The 23,388-nt window shown below is 53.7% G+C and overlaps 1 protein-coding gene across 4 annotated transcripts; it reads left to right on the forward strand.

Moving 5' to 3' along the window:
* The first annotated feature begins 772 nt into the window (after window positions 1-772).
* On the forward strand, window positions 773-22,245 carry PDGFB (platelet derived growth factor subunit B). Of its 4 annotated transcripts, XM_074578666.1 has the most exons (9): window positions 773-856; window positions 2,752-2,948; window positions 6,315-7,199; window positions 13,757-13,853; window positions 17,096-17,179; window positions 17,674-17,879; window positions 19,635-19,776; window positions 20,185-20,350; window positions 21,589-21,775. In XM_074578666.1, exons 3-8 carry the CDS (start codon window positions 7,110-7,112, stop codon window positions 20,319-20,321), a joined length of 756 nt encoding a protein of 251 aa, XP_074434767.1. In that variant the 5' UTR covers window positions 773-856; window positions 2,752-2,948; window positions 6,315-7,109; the 3' UTR covers window positions 20,322-20,350; window positions 21,589-21,775. The 4 variants fall into 4 exon arrangements, with proteins under 4 accessions (XP_074434767.1, XP_074434776.1, XP_074434748.1 ...); XM_074578675.1 differs by lacking the exon at window positions 2,752-2,948 and having other exon boundaries at window positions 778-856; XM_074578647.1 differs by lacking the exons at window positions 773-856; window positions 2,752-2,948 and having other exon boundaries at window positions 6,192-7,199; window positions 20,185-20,354; window positions 21,589-22,245.
* The last annotated feature ends 1,143 nt before the right edge of the window (window positions 22,246-23,388 follow it).

The following is a 23,388-nucleotide window of genomic DNA, read 5'->3' on the forward strand; positions in this document are numbered from 1 at the left end:
CAGCCCTGGTACCTGCGAGGCAGAGCTGGGGGCTCCCCTCCACCCTGCGCACCCACCGCCATCTGTGGTCAAGGTGGCGGTAAGGACCAGCACGAGGGCCCCTCGGCGAGCACCCGTGGCCGGCGAGCGGTGCCTTTGCCTTGGGGCAGGTCCCCCATGCCAGCGGGGCGTCAGTCGCAGGGCGTGTAGGATAAACACACACCCGCTCTATACGTCTCGCTGCCTTTCCGGCATCGCAGCTCAAAGTCTATTTTTAAACTCCCTCCTTTATTACACAGGCCAGCAGATAGCGACGGCCTGCCTCCCGCCATGCCGGGGGTGCTGCTCTCCTGCGTGCCCCAGGGAGCAGGGTGTCCTCCACACCATGGACACCCTCCACAAGGGTGCTGCAGGGTGTTTGATCCCGCTGTGTCGGTGGGATGCTGGTTTTGCCCGGGGCCCACGGCTTACGGGGGAAACATGAGCTGAGGGTTGGGCTCAGCATCACCAAATCCACCTGCTGCCGGTGTTGGCGCAACCAAATCGTAGCGGGCAGGAGAACGGGCTCTCACCGGTGGCACACACCAGGTTTTCTACCTTGGCTGATGCCCTGACCCCCATCGAGCAGTATTTAGAGTGGGTTTTGCTCTGTGATGTGAGCAGTGATAGCAGGTGGAGGAGGGGGGGGAAGGAAGGAGGGAGAGCCGCTTGCTTTTGGTTTTCGACCCTCATCTTCATTTCACATCATGAGTCATGTTACGTTCTGAGCTGAGTAACTGCTGGGGCTATTTTTACTCCAGCTCAGCAAGCTTCCTTCTCGCTGCTGCCACCACCACCGCCGCTCGCTGTGGACCCAGGGGCAAAGGATGGGGAGATGGTGAGTGGCAGAGGCCGAGGGCAGGGGAAGCGGTGTTTGGGGTGGTGTCAGTGGAAAGGGGGACCGCTGCCCACCTAATCAATCTGGAAACAAAAATAGCATATGCCTCTTGAAAAACAACAGATGACCTGCGATGTGTGGTGTATTCACACACAGGCATACGTATATATTTATTATACTGGGAGAGGGGAAGGGGGGAGGGAGAGAAATTCCTTTCGAGTGCTATTCACCAGTCTGGAAAAATAAAGAAGGAAAGCAGAACATTTTTTCCTTTCATCAAAACAGGAAAGAGAGGGGGAATGGGGTGGGGAGCAGATCCATAGACATAATGGATGCTTGCCAGAGTAAGGAAATTGTTCCCTTCTACCCTAAACTTGGGGGTTGGGGGGGGGAGAAATATATGGTAGCGTGAGCAGGGAAGGCTGCATCCCCTCCTCCCCACCTGGCATAGGAACGTGTATGCACACGGGAAAGCGCTGGGAAATCAGTCCCCCCAGCTTTGCCGTCTCCCTTTGAATCCTGCTCGAGCTGCACATCCACGGAGATATGAAATGCCTTTGCCTTCTCCTTCATCCCAAAGCGTGGGGCAGAAAGCCACGGCCACCAGGAGCCCTCTCCCGCTCTGCCGTTGTCAGGGGCTGTGCTCTGCCCTCTGCATGCATCTGCGTGCTCCTTCCCCCTTCCCCATCCTCTCCTCTCTGCCAGGTTTCTGCCAGGAATGGGTGAGATGAAGGAGGTGGTGAGGGGCTGGGGGAATCCCTCTGCTGGGGAGAGACAGGCAGAGGGGGATTCCCACAGGAAGCCTGGCAGGTCCCACCGAACGCTTGCTCGCCAGGTGACACCTTACCTTTCCCCTGGAGCCAGTTGCTCTGTGAGGGCTTTAGTCATCCTTGGAAAGCATTTTCCCTGCCAGTGCCATGGGCGAGAAGGTGAATTATGCAAGTCCTGGGCACCCCGAGGCTCTGCTTTTCCTCCAGCACCAAATATAAACACCAGGCTCCCTGCCTGTCTCAGCCTTCTTCCTTTGGTCTCTCTTCTCCTTTCCTCCTTTCTTCCTCTGTTAGACCAAACTCAGTCATTAGGAAGTGGGGGCAGCTCCCGCGGCGGCAGCCTCTGGGGCAAACGGTGTAAACAGCAGCATAAGCTGTGTACAATGACTCTGTTCTGATCGCTCGGGTCGGGATCAACTTCATACAACCGGGCGATGTGGCGTAAAACCGATGCGCCCACAGAGCGGGCCTCCTGGTATAAAGTAGGCATAAAGCTTACTCTAGGTGCATCGTTTCAGTGTCAGGGCTGCTCCCCTCCATTGACGGCTGCGGCAGCCCCACGGAGTGGGCGTAGGGATTGCTCATCCTTCTCCTGAACTTAGGGACCAGAGCGGGAGCAACACCTAAGTGAGATACCTCGAGTGGGCGGGCTGACTACACGCTGGCTGTCAACACCTCCTAATTTCTTTCCATTGATTGTTTTTTTCAAAACAGGACTCATCATGGAGAGGCTGAGACAGCTCAGCTGTTCAGACTGAGTCTTGCTTTCCATTGTGAGCCCTGTTTTTCTTCCTGCTGTTTCACAATTCTCTCCCCCTCTAAAAAAAAAAGAAATTAAAAAAACCCAGAAGATATCACCCCTCACGTCGTGCCTCTGTGGATGGTGGCTAGTAGATCATTTTTTCCGCCAACATGAGACGAGGGGAGAGCAGCCTTGGAGCAGGGAACTGCCTATTGTCCTCGGACACGTGTTGCCCTCCTCCCTAGTGATAAGAAAATAACCGAGGAGATGAGTTCAGCTGTTCGCAGGTTAGAAAGCTGTAGTGGCGGTGAAAGTGTTTTAATAAGAAACCCTGCTGCAGGCTCTTTAATGAAATCTCTGTTTTTGTTGTGGTTTGTCTGCAGGGCCATTGCCAGCTAGCACAGTTGTGACCGGACCTTGTCAAGTTGTGATGCTCTAATAGGACATTTTCATGGTCCAGCCGCTTCGTGTAGCCTCAAAATATCTTCCCGACATACACAATGGTGGTTTCAAACTCTTGTCCTGTGACATCTGGGACACCGGTAGCCCTGCAGGCCTTCACACCCACCCCACAGGCCAGGTGAGGAGAAGATAGAGTTGTCCTCATTAGATTTCGGGGTTCGTGGGATAAATGAAAAGCTAATGTTGGCCTCTTCTCCCAAGTGAATAATGACAGGACCAGAGGAAATGGTCTGAAGTCGCGGCAGGGGAGGTTTAGATTAGATATTAGGAAGAATTACTTTACTGAAAGAGTAGGTCAGGTCACTGGAACAGCCTGCCCAGGGAGGTGGTTGAGTCACCATCCCTAGAGGTGTTTAAGAAACGTGTAGATTTGGCACTTCAGGGCATGCTCTAGTGGCAGAGATTGTAGGGGTTTTTTTGTGTGTGTATGGTTGGACTCGATGATCTCAAAGGTCCTTTCCAACCATGAAGATTCTATGATTCTATAATTCTATGATTCTAATTTCACAAAGGCAAGAGAATTAAAAGAGCATCTGCCTGGTTCAAGGCACAGCATTTTAAGTGTGTGTGCTCCTGTTGAACTCAGTGCCAAAGAGACTGGCCCAGCCTGTGTCTAAAGACCTCACTAGGGAAAAATCTGTCCCTGTCTTAAAAGCAGAAAGGGTAAGGAAAAGCAACTGAAGCCTGAGCAGCTTGAATATCGTTTTGCTCTATTTCCAGGCAGGGTCATAGGTAGATGATTAGTCAAATTCCAAACATCCTCTTCCTTGCTGTCTGGAGGTTCAACGGGGATCGGCTTTTTGTTTCTGATGTCGAGCTTCTAAAAACTGCCCGGCATCATCCACATGAAAATAAATAACTCTATTTCTATCCCATCTTGCATGTAATGTAGCCGGATATTTGAAAAAAAAATCACCACCAAACCCACACCACACATACCCCCCCAAAAAGCAGGCCTTGCAGCAGCTCTGGTTGCTACCGAACAAGAAATTTGCAGCAGTCCCTGTTAGCTTACTGCTGAGTCCTTCTCCTCTCCGGCGGTGATATCTCTCCCTGCTGAGGAGTTTAATCAACCCTCCCACACGCAGGCTGTTCTGTCATGGCCAGGCAGCCACTACGGCGTGGAGGACCCCCTACACAGCTCCAACGAGGTGGTGTGGAGGCAGTGGAGCCATGCCAGGTTATTCCAGCGCAGAGATGCTCAAAGAGTACCCAAGCCTCCGTTTACCCCTCATGAACTGTAAAAACATAACGTGGTCATGGACATTCAGAACCTAGCTGCCCTCAGCTGCCTCTACACAGATAAAAGGGCTTCCAGAAGCTGGTTTGGCCATCCCCAATCCTCAGCTTTGCCCTTGCTGACCACCAAGGAGCCCAGGGCTATGGCGTTCCTTTGGCCAGAGACCTCTGGAGCGAGGTGAGGTGGACCCAGACTATTTTAAAACCCTTTTTTGGAGCGTCCTACAGACTTCAGAAGGAGTTTCAGCACCCAGGTAGACATTAGAGCTGTAGCTCCACCCTGCCAGAGGGTTGGAGATGAATCGTCATCACATGAAATGGCTGGTACGCTGCTGGCGGGCCAGGACAGAGAATGAGGGGGATTCTAAGAGTGTCGTGTGGAATTTGCGGTGGGACAGGGCTAGCATGGCTGGAGTGTCTAAGGTAAAGTCCTGTTAAGGTCTCTGGCAGTGGAAACGAGCAAAGGTATGTGTTGCGTTTCCACTTCCTCCCATTTGAGCTCCAAAATTGGGACTGAGCCACTTCAGACTCGGTTTGAGGGACTCCCAGGACACTCCTTATCTCTGCACTTATGCCACTTCATATGGCTCGGCCTTTGGAGCTGGCACAGCTCTGACGAAATCCACCACTGGTGGGGAAATCTGCCCCGTCTTCTTCTGGGTCAGTGCAAAGTGTCGCTAATCCCTTGCCATCTAAGAGCATCTTGACACGCTGCCCTACCGTAGAACCTTTCATTTTGTGTTTGAGCTACTGCCTCTGTGATGGGAGGAGAAGAGGAGCTATGTTAATTAAGCAAGCTATGTGTCTCTGTGCTTCCTGCCCAACACCCACATCGCTGAGACCAAAGTCAGGTTCAGGGGTGTACCTAGCCAAGCTGGGTGGTGTTCTCAGATGCCTGCTAGAGAAGAGCATTTGGTGCTACCAGAACTGAGCACCACTGCTCAGTTCTGGTAGCTGCTCCTCGTACCCAGACGCTTTGGGTGGTGCATACGTGAGCGCTGGTGCGAGACCGTGCGTTTTAGAGCGGGTTGGCTGCATGAGGCTCACAGGCACCTAGATAGTCTAAGGGAGCATGTGCGACGCTGTGAGCTGAGGCCACTGGTATGCCGGTGGGTGTATGTATGTGAGAAAGGAAGAGAGAGGGGGAGAGTGAAGGAGAACACATGGGTGCCCAGGGATGTGTGAATGAGACAAAATTTGCACGTAGCAGTGCATGCGAGCAGCTCGAACAGAAGCGTGTGCGTAGCATAGAAAAAGCAGGGAAGATGCTTGGGATTCAGAGCGAACGCCTGCCGAGCGCCTGTGGTGCATGACGGTGCAGGAATGTATCGGTGGATACGAGCCTGCACAAAGATGGTGCAGAAAGCCCTCCTGGTCGTGCCTGGAGTGTGCTTTTGCGAGTGTGCAACTCCGCACCGGGAGATCGCTCGTACGTACATGAAAGGGCGTGCGTACGGGTGTTTTTTCGATAGGATATGACTCTTCCTTGAACTCACCTGTTAGCAGCCTTCCCCTCCCCATCCCTCTCCCCCCCCTCCCTCCCAGCAAATATCTGCTTCCTTAATTTCCCTTCAGATGTTTATTACATTGTGGAGATAATCATGCAGCAAAATACCTCCTGGTGCCACGAGCAACATCAGATTGTCTTGTAGCAACGTTTAAATTTATCTGGCTTTTTTTTTTTTTTTTCCCCCTGCACACAAAGAGGTGTGAGATATTAAAGCCGTTTCTCTCCCCGGAGGTAGTGATGTAGCAGGGCAGGGAAGAAGGCAAGTGGAGCTTAGAGAAATGGGCTCCAGACTGCAACAGCGAGAACCTGGGGCCAAAAAAATAACAAACTACCGTGCCGGGAACTCCTCTCTTCTTATCTCTTGCTGAGGAGAAAGGAATTTCTGTCTCCGTTCCTCATGTGATATTAAAGCCACATTATACAGGTTATTACAGCATTAGTCATTTTTAATTAATTTATCATTTAAATTAACACACTTTTTATTTTGTCAGCAATGGACTGCTACTCCCTCACTAGATTTTTCGCCTTGATACCCAGCCAAGAGGAGGATGGCAAGTTATGCTCCACCCATCTCCTCTCCTTTATAAAAGGAGCAGCCCCAAGTGCCAGTTTAGTCTCTCTTGCAGCTCGCAGACTAAAATAAAGACCCATCGGCTCGCTCGCCTCCCCTTCAGTTTTACCTTTTCTGCTTTTTTTCTTTTTTTTTTTTTTCCTCTCCCTTTCTTGTCGCAACAGAGCGCGGGAGGCAGCCGTGACTCCGCTCTGAGGCTTGTCAAGGCTCGGCGCACTCACACACACGCACACGCAACCCACAGCGAAAACATTTGCTCTCACCTGTCTCCAAACCCAAAGCAAACCTCAACGTCCCAGTGCAGCGCCGACACGTCGAACGAGAAAGGCACCCAAGCCACAGCCTAATGCAAGGGGAAGAAATTCAGCCTACGGTAGCAACTTTTCGCTAAAAAAACCAAACTACCAAGCGGGCGTAAGGAAGAAAAGGAGCATTTTAAGAAAAGGACACCTGAGGGAAGGAGATTTTACCTTTTGGATTTCGTACCAAACTTTGGAAAAGTTTTTAATTATCATTTTGTGCATCTCATTCTGAGGACATTCAATCACCGTTACCTGCATGTAAAAACCTTTAACGTATATATCTTTCAACAAGGAAGACAACCAAGAGGGAAAACCAGCATGTGGACCACCTAGCAAAAGGCAACACCGAAGCATCCCTTGCGGCGAGAAGGGGGGGGCGCAGGCTCTGGATGCCTCTAATTTTGAGGGACTGCATTATTTTTACCACCGGGCTTATGAGATAGCGCAGAAGCAGGCGAGTCACCCAGCGTTACCCCTCTCTCCCCTCACCACCGCCACCTCCTCCTCCTCCTCTTCTCCCAAGGGGCTCCCGCCGCTCTCCCACCCGCAGCCGGGCTCGGAGGGGGAATGGGAAGGCGCGGCGCCCTCCATGCCTGAGGCCGGGCGGCCGCGGGGCTCTCTGCGGGAAGCGCTCTCCCTCCCGGGGGCTCGCCGTCCATGTGCCCGCAGCCGGCGGGGCCTGAAGTCGGGATGAATTTCGGCGTGGTCTTCGCGTTCATCCTCTCCCTGCCCCTGGCCCGCCTGGAGGTGAGTTGCCGACGCCGGCAGCGGGCGGTGCTGCCGAGCTGCGAGCCCCGGGGCGGCGGGGAGGCGTGTGGCGGGGGGGAGACCGGCGGCGGCGGCGGCTCCGGCTCCTCCCGCCCCGCAGGTGCGGCGGGGCGAAGCCCGGGGGTGGCCGGTGCGTGGGGGAAGCGGAGCTGCACGGCGGGGGCGGGCGGCGGCTTCTCCTGCCCCGTTCTGAGGGGAAGGGCTGGGCAGGGGCGCGCTAATGGCGGGCAGGGCCGGCCGCCCCCCGGCCCTCAGGAGGGGCGACCGTTGGGGCCGTTTACCCGCCCTGGCGGCAGGGGCTGCCCCCCCACCTTCCCTCAGGGGCGGTCGCCTCCCCTCAGGACGGGCCCCGCCGGGGAGGCTTTCCCTGGAAATCAGCCCACCCCCGTGTATGTCCCAGGCTGGAGTCATCGCCGGGCCGGTGGGGAAGGGGAGATGGGGCTGAAGACCCCCCCCCTCCGCTCAATGGCGGGGCAGGGGGTGCTGATGGGGAGCGCCCCCGAGGACCCCGCAGCCTCCTGCCCTGCTGGCAGCTTCACCCAGCGGCTGTCACCCCTCTGCCGAGCCTCTCACCCCCTCTGGTTATTTTGGCATCGGAGACCGAGGCCCGCTTGGTTGCCACCTCCGGCGTGAAACCCAAGCTGGCATCGCCAAGGGGCTGATGGAGAAAGGGCAAGGGGACACACACACACACTTTGAAAGGGGCGAGGAAGGGGACAGCGTGGCTAGAGACACCGCACCGGGGTGACACGGTTATTGGGGAAGGTGTGTTTCCAGCTGGGGCCATGGGAAGAGGCAGGGGATGAGTGTCTCTGCTGTGCTTGCATGGTCACACAAGCATCTCATCCTGCAGCCCCCCTGCACGCTCCGCTCAGGAGGGAGCAGGGCACAGGGTGGGGGCCAGGTGGTGGGATTTGGCTGATGAACGTACACCCCAACCCTCTTCGGTTTCCCTGCTTGGAAATCAAAGCCTCACCCCAAGCCGTGGTCAAGGACAAGGAGCCTTTGACCTCTCCCACCGCATTTTGTGGTCTGATCGTGTGCAGATTGAGGGGATCAGAAAGTCCCTCCCATTTACACTTGGTGCTCGGTTCCCACTTCAGCTCTACCCAAGTATCTGCAGTGTGGAGGTTGTCAGGGGCAGGAAATATCCCTCCACCAAAACTTTCCTCCCTTTGCATCATTTCTTTTTTTTTTCCTTCCCCATTTTTGGGCAGCCCCTCTTGTGGGTGGCAGAGAAGGGGTTGGGTGTGAAACATCACATCACCTCCTTATGGGCCTGTTTTGCCCTTGCTCAAGCCGCAAAGGGAAGCAGTTAGAGCTGTGGGCTGCCCAGTGGTTATGTTTGTTTTGGGCAGAGGATGGTATTTCCTTTGTGGGTGGCTCAGATCTCTTTCTCCTGTGCAACATGAAACATCAGCTATGGTTGGTGCTGGGGAAGGGTGAAGATGGAAGTGTCTGATCCCAGGGGACTGTTATTCTGTGCTGTTATCCTGTTAAAAGACTGCACAGCTCTATGACAGCCTCGTAGGGTTAGAGTTTGGGAATTCTGGCTCTAGGTTTCTTGGGAGGAATCGTGATACTTGTCATTTTGTGACCAGAGAAGCAAGAAGGTTTCTGCTTGGGTAGATGCTTCTGCCTGTAGTCATTCCCCACATCTAGTTTGAGGGCAGTGTGTTGCACCTCTGCACCAGGCACATACCACACGACTCCTACCAGGCTGCTGAACCATAGTCATCCTCTGGACGGGGCTTGCACCTCCTCCCCAGCCCTGCCGGAGAAAGTGCACGGGGAACAGAGGCCTGAGCCGGGAGATGGAACCTCCCGAGTCCCTCTCCCTCTTCGATCACACCCATCTGGAGCTGGAGGGCCCTGGAGCTCTTCCAGCAGGAGGGAGTACCTTCGAGCCTCAGTGGGAAGGTATTTGCCAGTTGGGAAGCGAGGATGCTAACCCGATTTGCATTTGCCCCACGGGCTGTAATAGTTGCCTTGCAACATTTACAGAGATGGGCTGAGCCTGGCGTGGTTGTGGTGGGGTGAAGCCCCACTGGCAGGGCTTTCTGGAATTCCCGAGGAATGGGGTGCGGCCTGGCGCCTGCTTATAACCTCATCCCAGCTCCCCATAGTGTCTTCTTGGTGCAAGGCTCCGGGGCTCTTCCCAAGTCTTCCTAGCATAAGGCTGTGACAAGGACATAGCAGTGGAAGCTGGGATGGATGACACGTCTGGGGTGAGCTCGTGGAAGGAGCCAGGCGAGTCGTCCCTGCCTCCCTCTCACCATCAGCTGATGCGCAGCGGCAGGAGAGAATGACAGTGGTTCCTGCGCTGTTTCCAGTGCTGCCGGTACCCGACCGGCCCCAGGGGGTGGAACTGCCTCCAGCCCTCACAGGGGAGGTGGGGGGGGAGTGTGGAGGAGCAGGGTGGGGCAGTGGAGTCCCCCTTGAAATGGGAAAAAGCGTGGGTAGGTCTGGCTGTATTTTAGGAACGTGGGCTAGATCAAACATTAAGTTGGATTCTTTTAAGGGAGGAAAACGTAAGTTGCCGTCCCACGTGAAAGGGGCTGGTGTGAGGAGGGTTATGCCTGCTGTGGGGAGAGGCAGGCGTGGTCCTCTGGCAGGTGGGTGTCGGGGTCCCCCTGTACCTGGGAGTTCTGCTGGAAGGGTGGGAGTCCTGTGCCTGGGGAGCAAGAGCCTCTGGGATTATCAGGCCAGTGGCAGGTGCTGCTGGTCTTGCCCTCTGCCAAGGAATGCCGTGGAGTCTCCCCTTGGGGTCCTCACATCCGCTTCAGAGGGAATTAAAAAATGCTGTTTGTCTGGGATTTTTTGCCTGGCTGATCACTCGAGACCCTGCTGCGAAGATCCCCTGCTGTGGTCTGCGTGGAGGTGCTCGGGAAAGTCCTCCTCTCCTGGGCAGAGGAGCAGATAGCTGGGTGCTTCCCTGCCCTGGGCCAGTGCTGCTGCTACCATTCTGTGTGTAGTCACACGTGGGCGTGGAGACACACCACCCAAAAAAAGAGGACTGGAGGAGTCCTCACCTTGGGAGTGTCCTTGGCTGGTTCCTTTGAGCCCTGAGGGTCTGCTTTCCCTGCCAGTTGCACAATCTCTTCTCCCTCCTCCTCTGTATCTGCTGTGCTACCAAATGAGACGCGCCTTCGGGCAAGACTCTTGCCTGTGAATAGCTGGAGGGAGGACTGGAGCACAGCCCTGCATATTCCCTGTGCCACCTCTGCAGTGGCTGATTGCAAGGGGTCCTTTCAGCATCCCTGCTGCTCAAAAGCATACGTTGGCAGAAAGCTGCAGAGGCAGGGGGTGGTGGGGTTGGGGAGAATGCTGATTTGGGGAGAACATGTGTGTTGGGAGCAGGGATGGCATAGGTTTGCAGCTGCCAAACAGCGCTGCTGACACCTGGGAGGAGGGAGGCAAAGGGGACATGCTGAGAGGCCCCGGCGATGTCATCGCAGCCACCCAGGTGCTCTGCTGCCTTGTCTCAGGTGCGCCGTGGGTTTTACCCCCCAAGTGTCAGCAGCCGGGAGAAGGGGAGGGGATGTCCCTGCCAGGGGACTGGCAGAGTGGGGTGTGCCCCTGCGATTCGGGGGGAGAGCCAGGCACTGGGGGCAGAGGGAGGGAGGGAGGGAGGGAGGGAGGGAGGGAAGAACAAACTTACTTTCTTCTAGGAATTCAGGGCCTCGCAGGAATACAAGGCCAGGCCTTGGGGCACTTGACAGCCAGCCAGGAGTCCATTGAGACAAAAGTCGTCTTTGATCTGCCGTGCAGTTAAAAAAGGAGATTGTTAACCTGTGCTAGACAAATAATTCCAGAGGAGCTGCTAAGCAGGAAAAGCACCGGCTGCTGGGGCTGGTCTGTTGGGGATCCCAGCACCTGCATTGTTCCTCCACCTTCTGACCCCATGGGATCAGGTGGAGGTGGCTGGTGGACCTCTGCTTCCCTGTGTCCCATTCCCACCGAGTGCACTGAGCCCAAGTGCGTGCGGTGCCCTGACCTCAGAGCTTCCCAGGCATAGGGCTGGGATGGGGGACCAGGGGCATGGCTGTTCCCAAACACAGACCCCAGATGGAGCAAGGACAAACCGTGCAGCTCAGGTAGCTGCTCTTAGGCCAGCCTTGGACACGGTTCTGTGGCACAAGAGGAAAGTAAGGAGCTTCACAGGCTTGCAATTGTCGCTGGCAGAGCTGCCTCACAACCCCCGGGGAGGAGGACAGGATTATAAGCCATGTGGGCTGGTGATACGTCGTAGCCATGCTGATAGTATCTGCAACACAAAAAAATTGGCACCTAAAACGGCTGCTGGGAGCAGGGAGTGGAGTTTATTCCTACAGGCAGTCCCCAGCAATCCGGCTCCTGAGGGCCTGCATTTGCAATCCCTGATTCGTATCTGTTTCCCCTGCTCAGTTAGCAAGGTGACACCTCCCAGCTCGCCTCCAAAGTCACTGAGTCTCGTAACACCTGCCCACGCTCTCCCCTAGCGAGTGCCAGAGTTTAAAATAAAGTTCCATTTCCTACATGTATTAAGTGTCAGGAAGGACCAGGGGCATCCGTGCACAGCAGCATTCGTACACAAATGCGTTTGGCTGACAGGTGCAAACATTAAAAAGCCTGCAATTTCACCGCCCAGCGCTGAGCTCTGGCTGCAAGTACTGGGAATTGCAAATGATCCCTTCTCCAGTAAACGCCGTGTGTGGCGCAAGGCAGGGAGTGCTGCAGAGCCTCTCCGGCACTGGGCTGTTGGTCCCACTCTTCCTCACGCGGCAGGAGTTGTCAGAAGGCATCTTCATTTTGCAGCTATTCAGTGATCCCTGAATTACACAAGTCTCGCTCTCGCTGTGCATTCAATCACTGACGCTGCTTCCCTCTCCCTCGGAGACTGAAGAAGTAATGCCTGGGGATCTAAAATCTGCTTTTTGCTGCAGGCGGACAGCCAGATCTGTGGTGAGATGTGACAGTGACAGGGACGGAGTGGGGCAGAGAGGCTCGATCTGACTCGAGCGCTCTGGTGGATCTGGCTGAGGAGGTTTAAGGCACTAGCGTTGTCTGCTCTGCGGCTGTCCCAGGAGATTTCTGCCCCATGACTTGGGCTGCAGCAGCCTTCAAGCCACCGTGTCCTAGTTTAAGTTATAGCATTAGAGGGTGGGCTCACAGGGCTGAGGAGGGAGCGCTCCTATTGCCCTGATGGTAGAGGCGAAGGGCAGGTGGCCAAGGGACAGGCACGTGTGGGAGAGCGCCAGGCTCAAGCTGCCATGCAAACGTGGCCATAGGTTTGGGCTAAAGCCCTCACGGTTTAAAAGCCAGCATTTAACCACCTGCCTGGTGGTTTTCCTCGACTCCAAGCAGAAGGGAAATGTTCTACACTGAACGCAGGCAGGGAAGAAATAGCTGTACATGAGGAGGATCACACACATGCCACCAACTGTCCGTAAAAACCCACACGAAAATCCCTGCATTTCACAAGCACAGGAGCCAAGTTCTCCTCTCAGTTACAGGGGCATGTGTAGGGCTGTGGCTCAGAAGGCATCCAGCACCCGGCTGAAAGAGCAGCTTTTCCGCATGAGTAGCCCTGAATGAAGAAAGGTAGGAGCTAAGCAAACACTTTGGCCAGTACTTTCCTCCGTCTCTTTTTCTAGTCTTTCGGAAGTATGTTTTAATCAGTGCTTGCTTTCCCACACTGCTCCTTTGTAGTCTCGTTAAGTGCTGTCACTGGGGCCCATTCAAGCCTGGTGCCAGAGTAAAATTCCCAAGAGATTGATGGCGTTGCACCTGCCCGCACAAACCCTGATTTTGGCCATCATCTGATGTCTATAAACCTGCTTGCTTAATTTTTTTTTTGCGCTAGCCTGCAATGGCATCCAAACTCCCATGTGTTTCTTCATCCAAATCGGCTCCTCAGCCCACCATCTCGAACAGCCTTTCATGTCCTCCCTGCAGCGTTTGTGGTTTCACCAGCAGCGAGCTCAGCTGCAAAGGTCAATCTTCCTCTCCAACCCCCACCTTTTTTTTTTTTAACGAGTATGCAAATGATGGATATTATTGGGCCACTGTGGTTTGAAAACACACGCGCACGCACACGCACATACACACGATATCTCACAAAGCCCGTGAGGGAGTTTCATAACAGAGGGAAATATTGGGAAGGTTTTATCTGATAGCGTAAGGGAAGTCTGTTAAAATGCCTTTACTGCAGGCAGCAGGAATGAGAGGCCACCTGGAGAAGTCATACAGCACCGGAGAAGGAAGCCTTGCTGGCTGCTTGCATAGCGTTCAGGGCTCTGCTGGAAAGCCCAGGCATTTTGGGGCTTTTTCAGTCTCCCATCCGCTTTGTGACAGGCAGCAAGAGGGGCTCTCTCGCTTTTTCTCAGGTTTCAGGCTTGTGCCTTCATGAGGGCATGTCTTTTGCATTTCGCTGGTTCTGTCATGCCTCGTCTGTGCTCCTTTGATTCCCCCCGCTCCCGCTCTGTGGCGCAGTATTTGCAGATGACCCCTCTAATGCTTGTTTTTCCCCTTCTTTTCTTTTTGTCATCTGGCAGGGGGACCCCATACCCGAAGACATTTATGAGATTTTGGGTGGCAGCTCAGTGCGCTCCATCAGCGACCTCCAGCGTGCCCTGCGGATAGACTCCGTAGGTAAATCTCCTCTTCACCAAACACTCCTCTATTTTTACTTAACTCTTTTGCGGGGAGGGAGGCGATATTCTGTTTTCCAGCAGGCACACTATCAACAGACCTTGCTATACATATATATGAACCATTCAGGAGCCAAGACCTGGCTATTTACACACCTCACCCCTCTGAAACCTGTAGGAGTTAAGCAACTAGATGCCTTTTTAGATCTCCTGCTAACTGACTGTTCTATCGAGGGACACTGGCTTCCAAAAATGATAGGAGATGGGCAAGGTGAGTGCCAGGAACTGAGGTCAGCACTTTTCACCCTGAGAGATGCACAGGCAGCAGGTCTTGAATTGGCCAAGGATCAGTTTAGGAGGTGGAGAAATGGGAGGTGGAAATAGGGTGACAGAGGAGGAAAGGGTTGAGCGGGTTGTCAGGTTTAGCATCCACAAAAGGCCATGAGTTCCAAGAAGCTCTTAGGACGGGAGCAGCAGAGCACGTGTCCATGGGTGAGATACGGGACAGGGGCTAAGTCAGGGTAGCGTCCCTTCACCTCCTGCCCGTAGATAAGAGCTCCGGGGGCTGCAGTGCCTCGGGGTCACTTGGCCAGGGCTGAGCGCAGCCAGCGGCAGGAGCGGCGAAGCGTGGAGGGGTCGGCACGTGTGGGAATTGGAGCACGCGCCACGGCGGCTGGGCTGGCCCAGGAATTTATTTATAAACGGTCTCTTCAGAGCAAATTCCTTTCTATTCTAACCCTGCTCCCGCCCGTCGTCCCCCGGCCCCCCCAGCTCGCCTTCTCTCTCGTGTTTTGTCTGTTTGGAGCTTTGTAATCCTTGCCGAGACACTATCTACGGGGGAACAGAATTTCCTGCTTTTGTTTCCTATGCCAGTCCAACCACTGGCGCAGTCTCAAAAGCATTCCCGCTGCCTTTCAAAACGGCCCTGGAGGGGCAGGGGGGGAAAGTGAGGGGGAGGGCACCAGCTGCGTTTAGCTATTGTTTGCCTTAGAAAGAGGCGACGAGGCTCCCCACCACCTCCACGGCCGCTCCCTGCCCTCACCAGTTCCCTCCTCCTCGTTCAGGAACCACACAATGGGGCAACTTCCAAAATTAGCTATGCTGGATTGTCCCAGGCTGGTCCCCCCGCCCCAACCCTCTTCAGTGCTGACCCAGGGTGTAGAAGGACAACCTGGGGGAGGGAGGGACCCGGTTTTCAATAGGAGATTTGTTTCGAGTCAACAGTTGTTGCTATTTTTTCCCTCCTCTCTCTCCTCTCATCAACTCAACCTCTGCGCAAAAGGTAGCCCCCACCCTCGTTTGATAAAATGCCAGGCAGTGCAGGATGGAGGGATGGGGAAGGAGTGGCTGAGAAGATGCGTGCAGTCTGTCATGTCCCCGTGTCTAAGGAACAGCTACATCTCTATTGCAGTTACTAACCACCCTCACGGTTAAGAAATGGGCTTCTCACGTTGGCTTGAAAAGCCCAGGGGAATGAGAGAAGGCTGCAGAGCTTCGAGTCACTGGTTTCACTTCAGGTCCCAGATGGGAAAAGCTGGTCAGGGAAACAGAAAACGGTGCTGTGAAGCTGTCTCATTGCACCTTGTGGCTCTTATCTGCTCCCAGATAGTGACCAAGGGGCATAACCATTTGCTTGCCTTGTATAGAATACACTTATTAGCAAATAAGTGTATTAGCAAAATAATCCCAGATTGGCTGGAACTATTCCCTTGTGCTGTCCGTGCACCTGTACATGTCACAGCTGCTGCCCTCCACTGACTGCACAGGGAGCCAGGATTAAGCAGCTCCAGGAGGCAGATGAGCTGAGATACTGCTCTCCTGACCTTAGACACTAACGTAGACGCAACCACAGAGGTGTGTAGAGGGGGGGTCATCTCCCTTAACTGTGGCTGCCTGCATAGCGTGCATGACCATCTAAGCCAGTCATCCAGACACCCTCTGTAGCCCCTGAAGAACTACATGCTCTTCTAGAGCATAATCCACCAGATCTCATTTTAGTTGTCTGTCTCAGGGTGAGATGAATGGTGTCCTAGAATTGATCACACCTCTCTAGCCACTTTAAAGGGTGTCTGCCTGTCCACCTCACACATAGTTGTTGACTGCACAGGCACATGATTCCTACCTTGTGAATATAGCCTCGGTGCACCCATCCCAAATCCTTCAGCAATTGCTTCAGAGCTGAGTGGAGAGCAATGTCCCTGCTTCCCCTTATGAGGGCTGCACTACGGCAGGACTGAGGAAGAGGGATGGGACATGATAGGTGTGGGAAGTCTGCTCCACCGCACATCTGATAAACAGAGATCTTCCACTGGCCCCAAATTTCCCTTTAAGAAAATTGCTCCCTTGATGCTGACGTCCATTCAGCTTCCTTCAGCTGCTAAAGCGGGTCAGAGAAGGAAAGAGCTGTGTCTGGGTGGGAGCTATCTCCGAGCGCGGCCATTGTCCAGAGCTCAGGAGGGGCTGCGTGTTGGAGTGCTCCATGGGGATTATGGGCATTTCTCTATTCAGCACTTCCTATGGGAAAAAGCAGTGGGGTGGGAGGGAACTGCTGAGGGCTGGCCTGAATGCTATCTGCCTTCCTCTTCCATCGCTGACTGAACTACCTCCAAATCCTGCAGCTTAGAGTAGGATACCTTAGAGTAGGATAGGGGAAAAGCCATTTCAACCTCATTTGTCTGTTCTTCTGTTGTAAAACTGACTCTAACCTAAAGTGGCTGTGGTGAGTTGAGAGAGAGAAAGCAAGCACCCCACTTCCCACTCATCGTCCCTTTCACCTGCCCCCTCACACCCCGACTCTCCCAGTCCCAAGCCATCCCAGCAAGGCACCTGGGTGTTATATACCAAACTTTCTTCTGCTTCCATCTGGTCTTTGATCCTCCTTGCTGTATCCTGATCTTAGCCAGCTGATCTGAATCCCTCTGCTACTCCTCTCTGACACCAGAAAGCCCTGCCGTAGGCCTTGTCCTTCTTGAGCTGGAGTTTTCCTGTCCCAGACCTGACTGGGACCCCTCTTTCCCTATAGGCTTGCTGCTTTGAGCTGCCTAATCTGAGCCAAGAGCAAACCTAGAGTCTCCATGCCCCAGCACAGCTGTGACCTTGCTGGTGGATTTACACCTAGCACGACGTACTGGGGCTGTGGCTTATCCCACATCTCTGCACTTTGCCTGATGAGCAGAGCACAAGCGCCTCCCATCTTCTCCTGCCTCTACCTGGTGCTATTAGGTCATGTCTTTCCCTTTTCAGAGGAGGATAGCTCGAGCCTGGACCTGAATGCAACTCAGCCTGGTCAAAACCCCGTGGCCCTGTCTCGAGAGCGACGAAGCCTAGGTGAGTCAGGGGTGTTGCACCTTGTGATTGTTGGGGTACTCACCTGAGAAGCTGTGGGTGGGTGCAGATGCATGCCTGAGATATATGTTGGTGGGGGGGCAGTGGTTATAGTGTGCGTGGATGTGTAGACAGATGAGAAGGAGGCTCTGGGCCTCATGTAGGAGCTGGGTGTTACGCTTCAGGAGGGCAGGAGAGGGAGTCTGGAGCTCTGCAAGCTGCTCTTTAAATCCTGCTGGTGCTGATTTGCTCTTAAGAAGTGTCATCTCCTACCTAGGACTGCCCCTCCAGTGAGAAGCATCTTTTTACTGGGGGCTCCTCCACAAGGCACGGTTCTGTCCAGGGAGGGAGCTGGAGGGGTGGGAGAAGGAGAAAGAACATGAGTGTGTGTGGGAGAGCCGTGTGGGGTCTTTCTCTTCCAGTAGAGGTGGCTGCAGTGGGTTGGTAACAGCTGCAAAGCCCCTTTCATCTCCCATTCTTCTCTTGGCCCTCCATAGATGCTCTGGCAGCAGCAGAGCCAGCTGTCCTCGCAGAGTGCAAGACGCGGGCGGTGGTCTTTGAAATCTCCCGCAACATGGTGGACAGCACCAACGCCAACTTTGTGGTGTGGCCGCCCTGCGTGGAGGTGCAGCGCTGCTCCGGGTGTTGCAACAATCGCAACGTGCAGTGTCGACCCACCCAAATTCGCGTCCGGCACATCCAGGTAAGGGAGACAATTCCCACCGCTGCCTCCTCATACAGCCCACCTCCATCCCCCAAAAACCCCCCAAACCCCAAAACCCCCCAAAACCAAAACCACAGTGGTTCTCGGGTGCAAGGCTCGCACAGCGGCCTGTTCCCTCACACCCCCTCTGCAGTCACGTCTTCTGCGTTAGCCATGGAGCGCTGCAGCCCCTGGCGCGGGGTGACATCCCTGCCAGCTGCTGGGAGGGCTGGTGCTGTCCAGCATCTGGGGACTGTCACCACAGCAGAGCCACAGGGCACCGGCCCCAGCTGCAGCTCCCCGCTGCCGCTCTTTCTGTGGCCGGAGGTGGCCTGGTCTGCTGTGTTAGAGCAGAAGAAACAGGACGCTTTCATCGCGGGAACTGTTTTTGATGCAAAAAGTGAAGGGCTTGCAGTGGCAGTCTCCATCCCCGCCCCTCCTGCTGCAGCTTCTTCCCAAGAATGTGCACTGGAGCAGCTTCTCCTCTTTCTCAGCCCCACGGTTACCTCCTGACCCGCTCCAGCAGCAACCAGACACCTGACGGCTAACCCCTTGCTCTGATCCTGCCCTCCCCACAGCTACCAGTGGTCTCCTCACAGCTTCCTCCCAGACAGCTCGTTTAAAAATAATGCTTATCCCGTACTAATCCGCTGCCTGAGCCGTAAGAGACTCCCCCAGGCAGGCGGCAGAGGTTGGCTGGGAGAGGTTGTATTCACACAGCCCTTTTCATCAGGAAATTCCTTTCTCAGAAAAGCCAGGCGGAATGAGGGAAAATTGTGGGGGGGAGCAGGAGTTGTTTTTGTGGAAAAAACAAGTGAGAGGTCAAAAGCCAGCCTGAAAAAGTGACCTGGAAATGGTTTCTTTGAGGACAGAGGTCTCTCTATTGTTTGGCTGGAAGTGTTTGTCTAGCGAGCAGCGTGTGGTCTGAAGCGTGTGGAGTGGGCTTTCAAGGAAAGATAAACAGCCTGGCTGCTTCGGCGCTGGCTGAGGGATGCTGCTGGGGGCAGTGGGTTTGGAGGAATTCAATTCCAGACGCGCGGCAGAGCAAGTATTTATAGCTTGCGGAGCACTTCAGGGACTGCGGTCTTCTAAGATAAGCTGAGTGGGGTCAGGCTGGGCTGCTCCTGGAGTGGGAGGACCCCCTAGAAAGCTCGTGCCCTGTGGTGGGATGTGGAGCAGTGAGTCTTCCCTCTGACTCAGCAGTGGTGGAGAGTCCAAGGGAATTTCCAGAGCACCACCTATCCCGTGAAACACAGAGCTGAGGGCTTCAGCCCTGTGAGTTATTAAAGAGCTTGAGACAAATTCAGACAGGCCTCAGCAGAGCTGGTGAAGCTGCGTTTGCTTGCATCGGGCCTGAGTTTTTCTCCTTTTGCCCTTCCTGTAGGATCCTGTGGGAATTAATTCTGGTTGCCCCTAGGTCTCTGCCATCACAGCTGTCAGAAACAGGCTAGCGTGTTCTGCGCATCCCATGTTTCTGTCCGTGATCAACCAGCCATCCTGCTTAAGCAGCGGCAGTAGTTAGGAGTGGGGGAAATAACCAGTCACATCCAAACTTGCCCGGTCTAGGTCTGCTCTGCTGGTGTGCGCAGAATTAGCTCCCGTACACACCACCCCTGAATTTGAACTGTGCTCTATAAACTGCCTTCTGACCCTTTAGGAAGAAAGCCAGTACTGAAGGGTACTGACACTGATTATTTTTACTGAGTGGGAGCTGCAGCTGTATTCATCTTTTGCTTGCCTCTCTCTTCCCAATAGGTGAACAAGATCGAATTTGTCCAGAGGAAGCCAAAATTCAAAAAAGTCGTTGTGCCTTTGGAGGACCACGTGCAGTGTCGGTGTGAAGCAGTGTCCCGTCAGCCCCCCAGGAACAGCCGGCCAGGGCCACGTGAACAGAAACGTAAGGATCTTGGCATTAGTGGAGCGGAGGGAGGCGTGAGAAGAGAGGCTGGGGAGAGAGGAAAGAGCCCTCCACTGTTTTTAATCTGCTTAGCTCCAGTGAATCCCATGGGCCTTCACTGGTTTATACCAGCTGAGGGACATTTCCCAGGATGTCTGCCTGCCAGCAAGGGGCTGAAACAGAGGGAAATGAAGGAGGGGAAGGTGAGAGGTGAGAGGAAGGGCATCGTGGGAAAAGGGAGAGGGCAGAGACGGTGAAGAACAGAGGACAAGGGACAGAAGAACAGGAGAAGGAAGCCTTGTGGCCCTCCTGTTGCAGAGCTCTTTGTTGATAGCGTGTGGAGAAAGGTATTTCAACGTGACCCGGCTGCCCCTCGCTGTACAGACACTCTCCCCTCTGTTTTGGCAGGCTTGTCGCCATCGTTCACCACAGCCGCTGTCTCACAGAGGCAGCGAGTACGCCGACCGCCGGTGCAGAAGAGGAAACATAAGAAGTACAAGCATGTCAACGATAAGAAAGTGCTGAAAGAAATCCTCGTAGCATAGAAGTGCTGGCAGGGGAGAGAGAGCACAAGGCAGGTAACAGCAAGCTGCTTTTCCCGTTGGGAGAAATGCTCTCCCAGGACACAGTTCTGCCTGAGCACCTTGGACGCTTCCCACAGCACTAACCACTCATTCAGTGTGGGGCTTCTGCAGGGCCTGGGTGTGATAAAGCCCGGGTTGAAGGAGGGGGAAGGACTAGGCTGGGACCCAACGCATGCATCCTATTTATGGCTTTATGGCTCTTCGCAGAGGTGGAAGGATCATGCTGCAACCATACTCGCTCTCTGGCCCTGCCCTCTCCTTTCTCTGCCTCCCTTACAGGCAGAGAGCGCGCCTGACTTCTCTCTACACCTAAATCCCCTTGGGGTCCATGTAATTCATCTCTTCTGTGGAGCAACTTCTGTTCTCCTTTCTCTATTGATTCTCCATTGAAAGCAGAGAATTAATGTTGCTCTGGGGATCCCTTTTCCTTTTATTTCATTAGTTGAGTTGGCAGAAAGACTGAAAAGAAAAAGCAACACTTTTGGTTCATCTCTCTCCTAGCGCGAAGCCTGCATGCATAAGAGGGGTCATACCAGGGGAAAGGAGAACTGGAATCTCTGGCAAGAGATCTGGACTTTGTCAGTCCAGGGTCTGATTCTTCTCTCCCTGACTTGTGTAAACAGGAGTAATTCCCTCGTCATCAGAAGAATTTCACTGGTACAAGGGAGAGGAGAATAAACCCTGGTTCCCCATGAGAGGGAAAGCTGCAGAAAAGAAAGAGTAGCCAGGGCATGGACCCGAGGAGCTGAATCTAGCGAGAGGTGGCACAGACTAACAGGGAAAGCCCTGGCTCAGGACTCAGCAGCTCCAGCTGTGCCGCAGCCCTTTGAATGAGCCTGGGCCGCTCACTTCACATTCCCTTGCCCTCGCCTCAGGAGAGGGGATGATGGGCTTCCACCCTGTGGCGTTTCAGGAGATGGGGATGAGGGGCACCAGGCGGTGTCTGGGGATTGGTATTCCCACGCTTAGCACTACGAGGGCTCTGATTATCCTGATCCTCCTGGCCAGCCCGAGGTTCCCAGGGTAGAAATTACGCAAACCCATGCAAATCTCAGCTCTGGCTCAAGCTGTCCAGGGGAAAAAATAGAGAAGGTCAAAAGCTCTCTTGGGCTTCTGATCTGGCACTTCAACACAAACATTTCCAGAGGAGAAAATGGGAGAGGAGGGGAGTTGCAGGGACAGAGGGTTACATATTCTAATGCCGTGTCTGTTTTTGTTTCACTTCCAGGTTTATTTAATGTATTTGCTGTATTGCCCCCATGGGGTCCTTGGATTGATAACTTTTCCTCTTTGTCCGTCTGCCTCGACGTCTGATTCAGACGGCAATTGGTGCTTCCCTTTCCATCAGTGGACCTTCTCCCACCAAAGCCTCTCCCTTCTTTCATTTATTAGCATAATTGTAAAGTTTTACACACAAGAAAAAAGGATGACAAACATGACCTATATATATATATATATATGAGAAAAGAACAAAGTACAAATAAAACCATGAACCCCGACAGCCACAATACGCAACGAGGACAGGACAATGCCTTCCCTGCTCCAGAGGACAGGATGGAAAATGTGAAAAGGAAAGTGGGTCCAATTTCTTCGAAGAGAAGAAGAAAAACAAATGGACAGAGGGTGGAAGGGGAATATTCTCTCTTTGCCTCCTGTTTCTGGTAAGGCTGGGGGCCTGCCTGAGATCAACACTTGCACTGGACCTACCTTTTGAAAACAGGCATATCTCAGATTGCTAGCAGCGACCGATGATGGAAAATGCACTAAGGACTTTTATCGCCCTACCTGGACAGATATGTATTTTTAACATGTGGGCGTATATTTTATTTTAAAAAAGAAAAACCAAAACCACTAAGATTTACAACATCTCGGGGAAACAGAACAGAAAAAAAAAAACAAACCACAAACAACAAAGAAGCCAAATGCATTCCCCCCCCTCCCTTTCCCCTCCTGCTCCTGGTGCTGACTGGAAGGTGTTTGGATCGTGGGGAAGGAGCAGACAGCGGCAGAATCGTCTCCACGCCCCCGGCCCCTGCCAAGGGGAGCCATTTTTGCACATGCTGGTGGAGAATTCAACTTTCCAGGCTTGGACTCAAATTATTTTTTAATTTTGCTCTGTATGTGTGCGCGTGTATCTGTGTGTATATATATATATATATATACGTGTGCGTGCGTGCGTGTGTGTGTATGTGTATTTATACATACATATATAAATATATATATATATATATGTTCTTAAATGGATTTCATTCCCCGGTGGCAGGAAGCTCGGCGGCACGTGCACGCATCGGCTTCGTTGGGCCGGCAGAAAAGCACACTGTTAGTGCAACGTGCCTGCGAGGTCCGAGACGGGACGGGCAGAGACATCATCTGATCTCTCGCTGTCTTGTTGCCCTTTTCTCTCACTCTCCACCAACCCCCCAGCACAACTTCCTTGCAGGAGGCGAAGCGGCACCACAACAAGACCAACAACGGCCAAACTTAGAAGCATGACTTAATCTCCATGAGCTGTCCTTGCCTGCTCTGTGGTCCTCAAAGCAGAATCATGCCATTCCCCTGAGGTTTTTAACCCCTTCACGGGTGTCCTGCGCACCATCTTTTTACCGCTCTCCCCCTGCTGATGTCCCCGCATCTCCCATCGTTTTCCTCACATTTTCCCTCTCAAATTCCTTCTGGATTTTTGCCCGTTAGGTGTTCCCAGCACACCTAGCTTGGAAGTTGGTCTGTGTAGATATAGAGAAGGAAATGAGGATGGTCTTTGCAGTTGGCAGCAGCCATCTGAGACAGAAATGAGCTCTTCTAAGCGAGGAGGACTCGGAGGGCAAATGGATGGTCAGTTGTTGAGTTCCTCCCAGGCCACTGCCTGCTCCGGAGGGGGGAGGAGGACTCTGTGTGGGGGCTATTTCTGCACACCTAATACTCACTCACCATTAGCAGAAATGTTACGTATGATGGGAATTTCCAGTGTCACCTTGGGGTCCTGGCCTCGGATCATGCCGTGCTGGGCACTCCAGAGTTACACATGAAG

This window comes from Larus michahellis, chromosome 1, assembly GCF_964199755.1.
Source record: "Larus michahellis chromosome 1, bLarMic1.1, whole genome shotgun sequence".
Taxonomy (NCBI): Eukaryota; Metazoa; Chordata; class Aves; order Charadriiformes; family Laridae; genus Larus; species Larus michahellis.

What these genes read in the sequence shown, in the direction of transcription:
- PDGFB (XM_074578666.1), top strand. Translation starts at nt 7,110, where the DNA reads ATGTGCCCGCAGCCGGCGGGGCCTGAAGTCGGGATGAATTTCGGCGTG. An exon ending in TGCCCCTGGCCCGCCTGGAG is followed by an intron (nt 7,200 to 13,756) that starts GTGAGTTGCCGA and finishes GTCATCTGGCAG; the next exon opens with GGGGACCCCATACCCGAAGA. An exon ending in TCGAGAGCGACGAAGCCTAG is followed by an intron (nt 17,180 to 17,673) that starts GTGAGTCAGGGG and finishes GGCCCTCCATAG; the next exon opens with ATGCTCTGGCAGCAGCAGAG.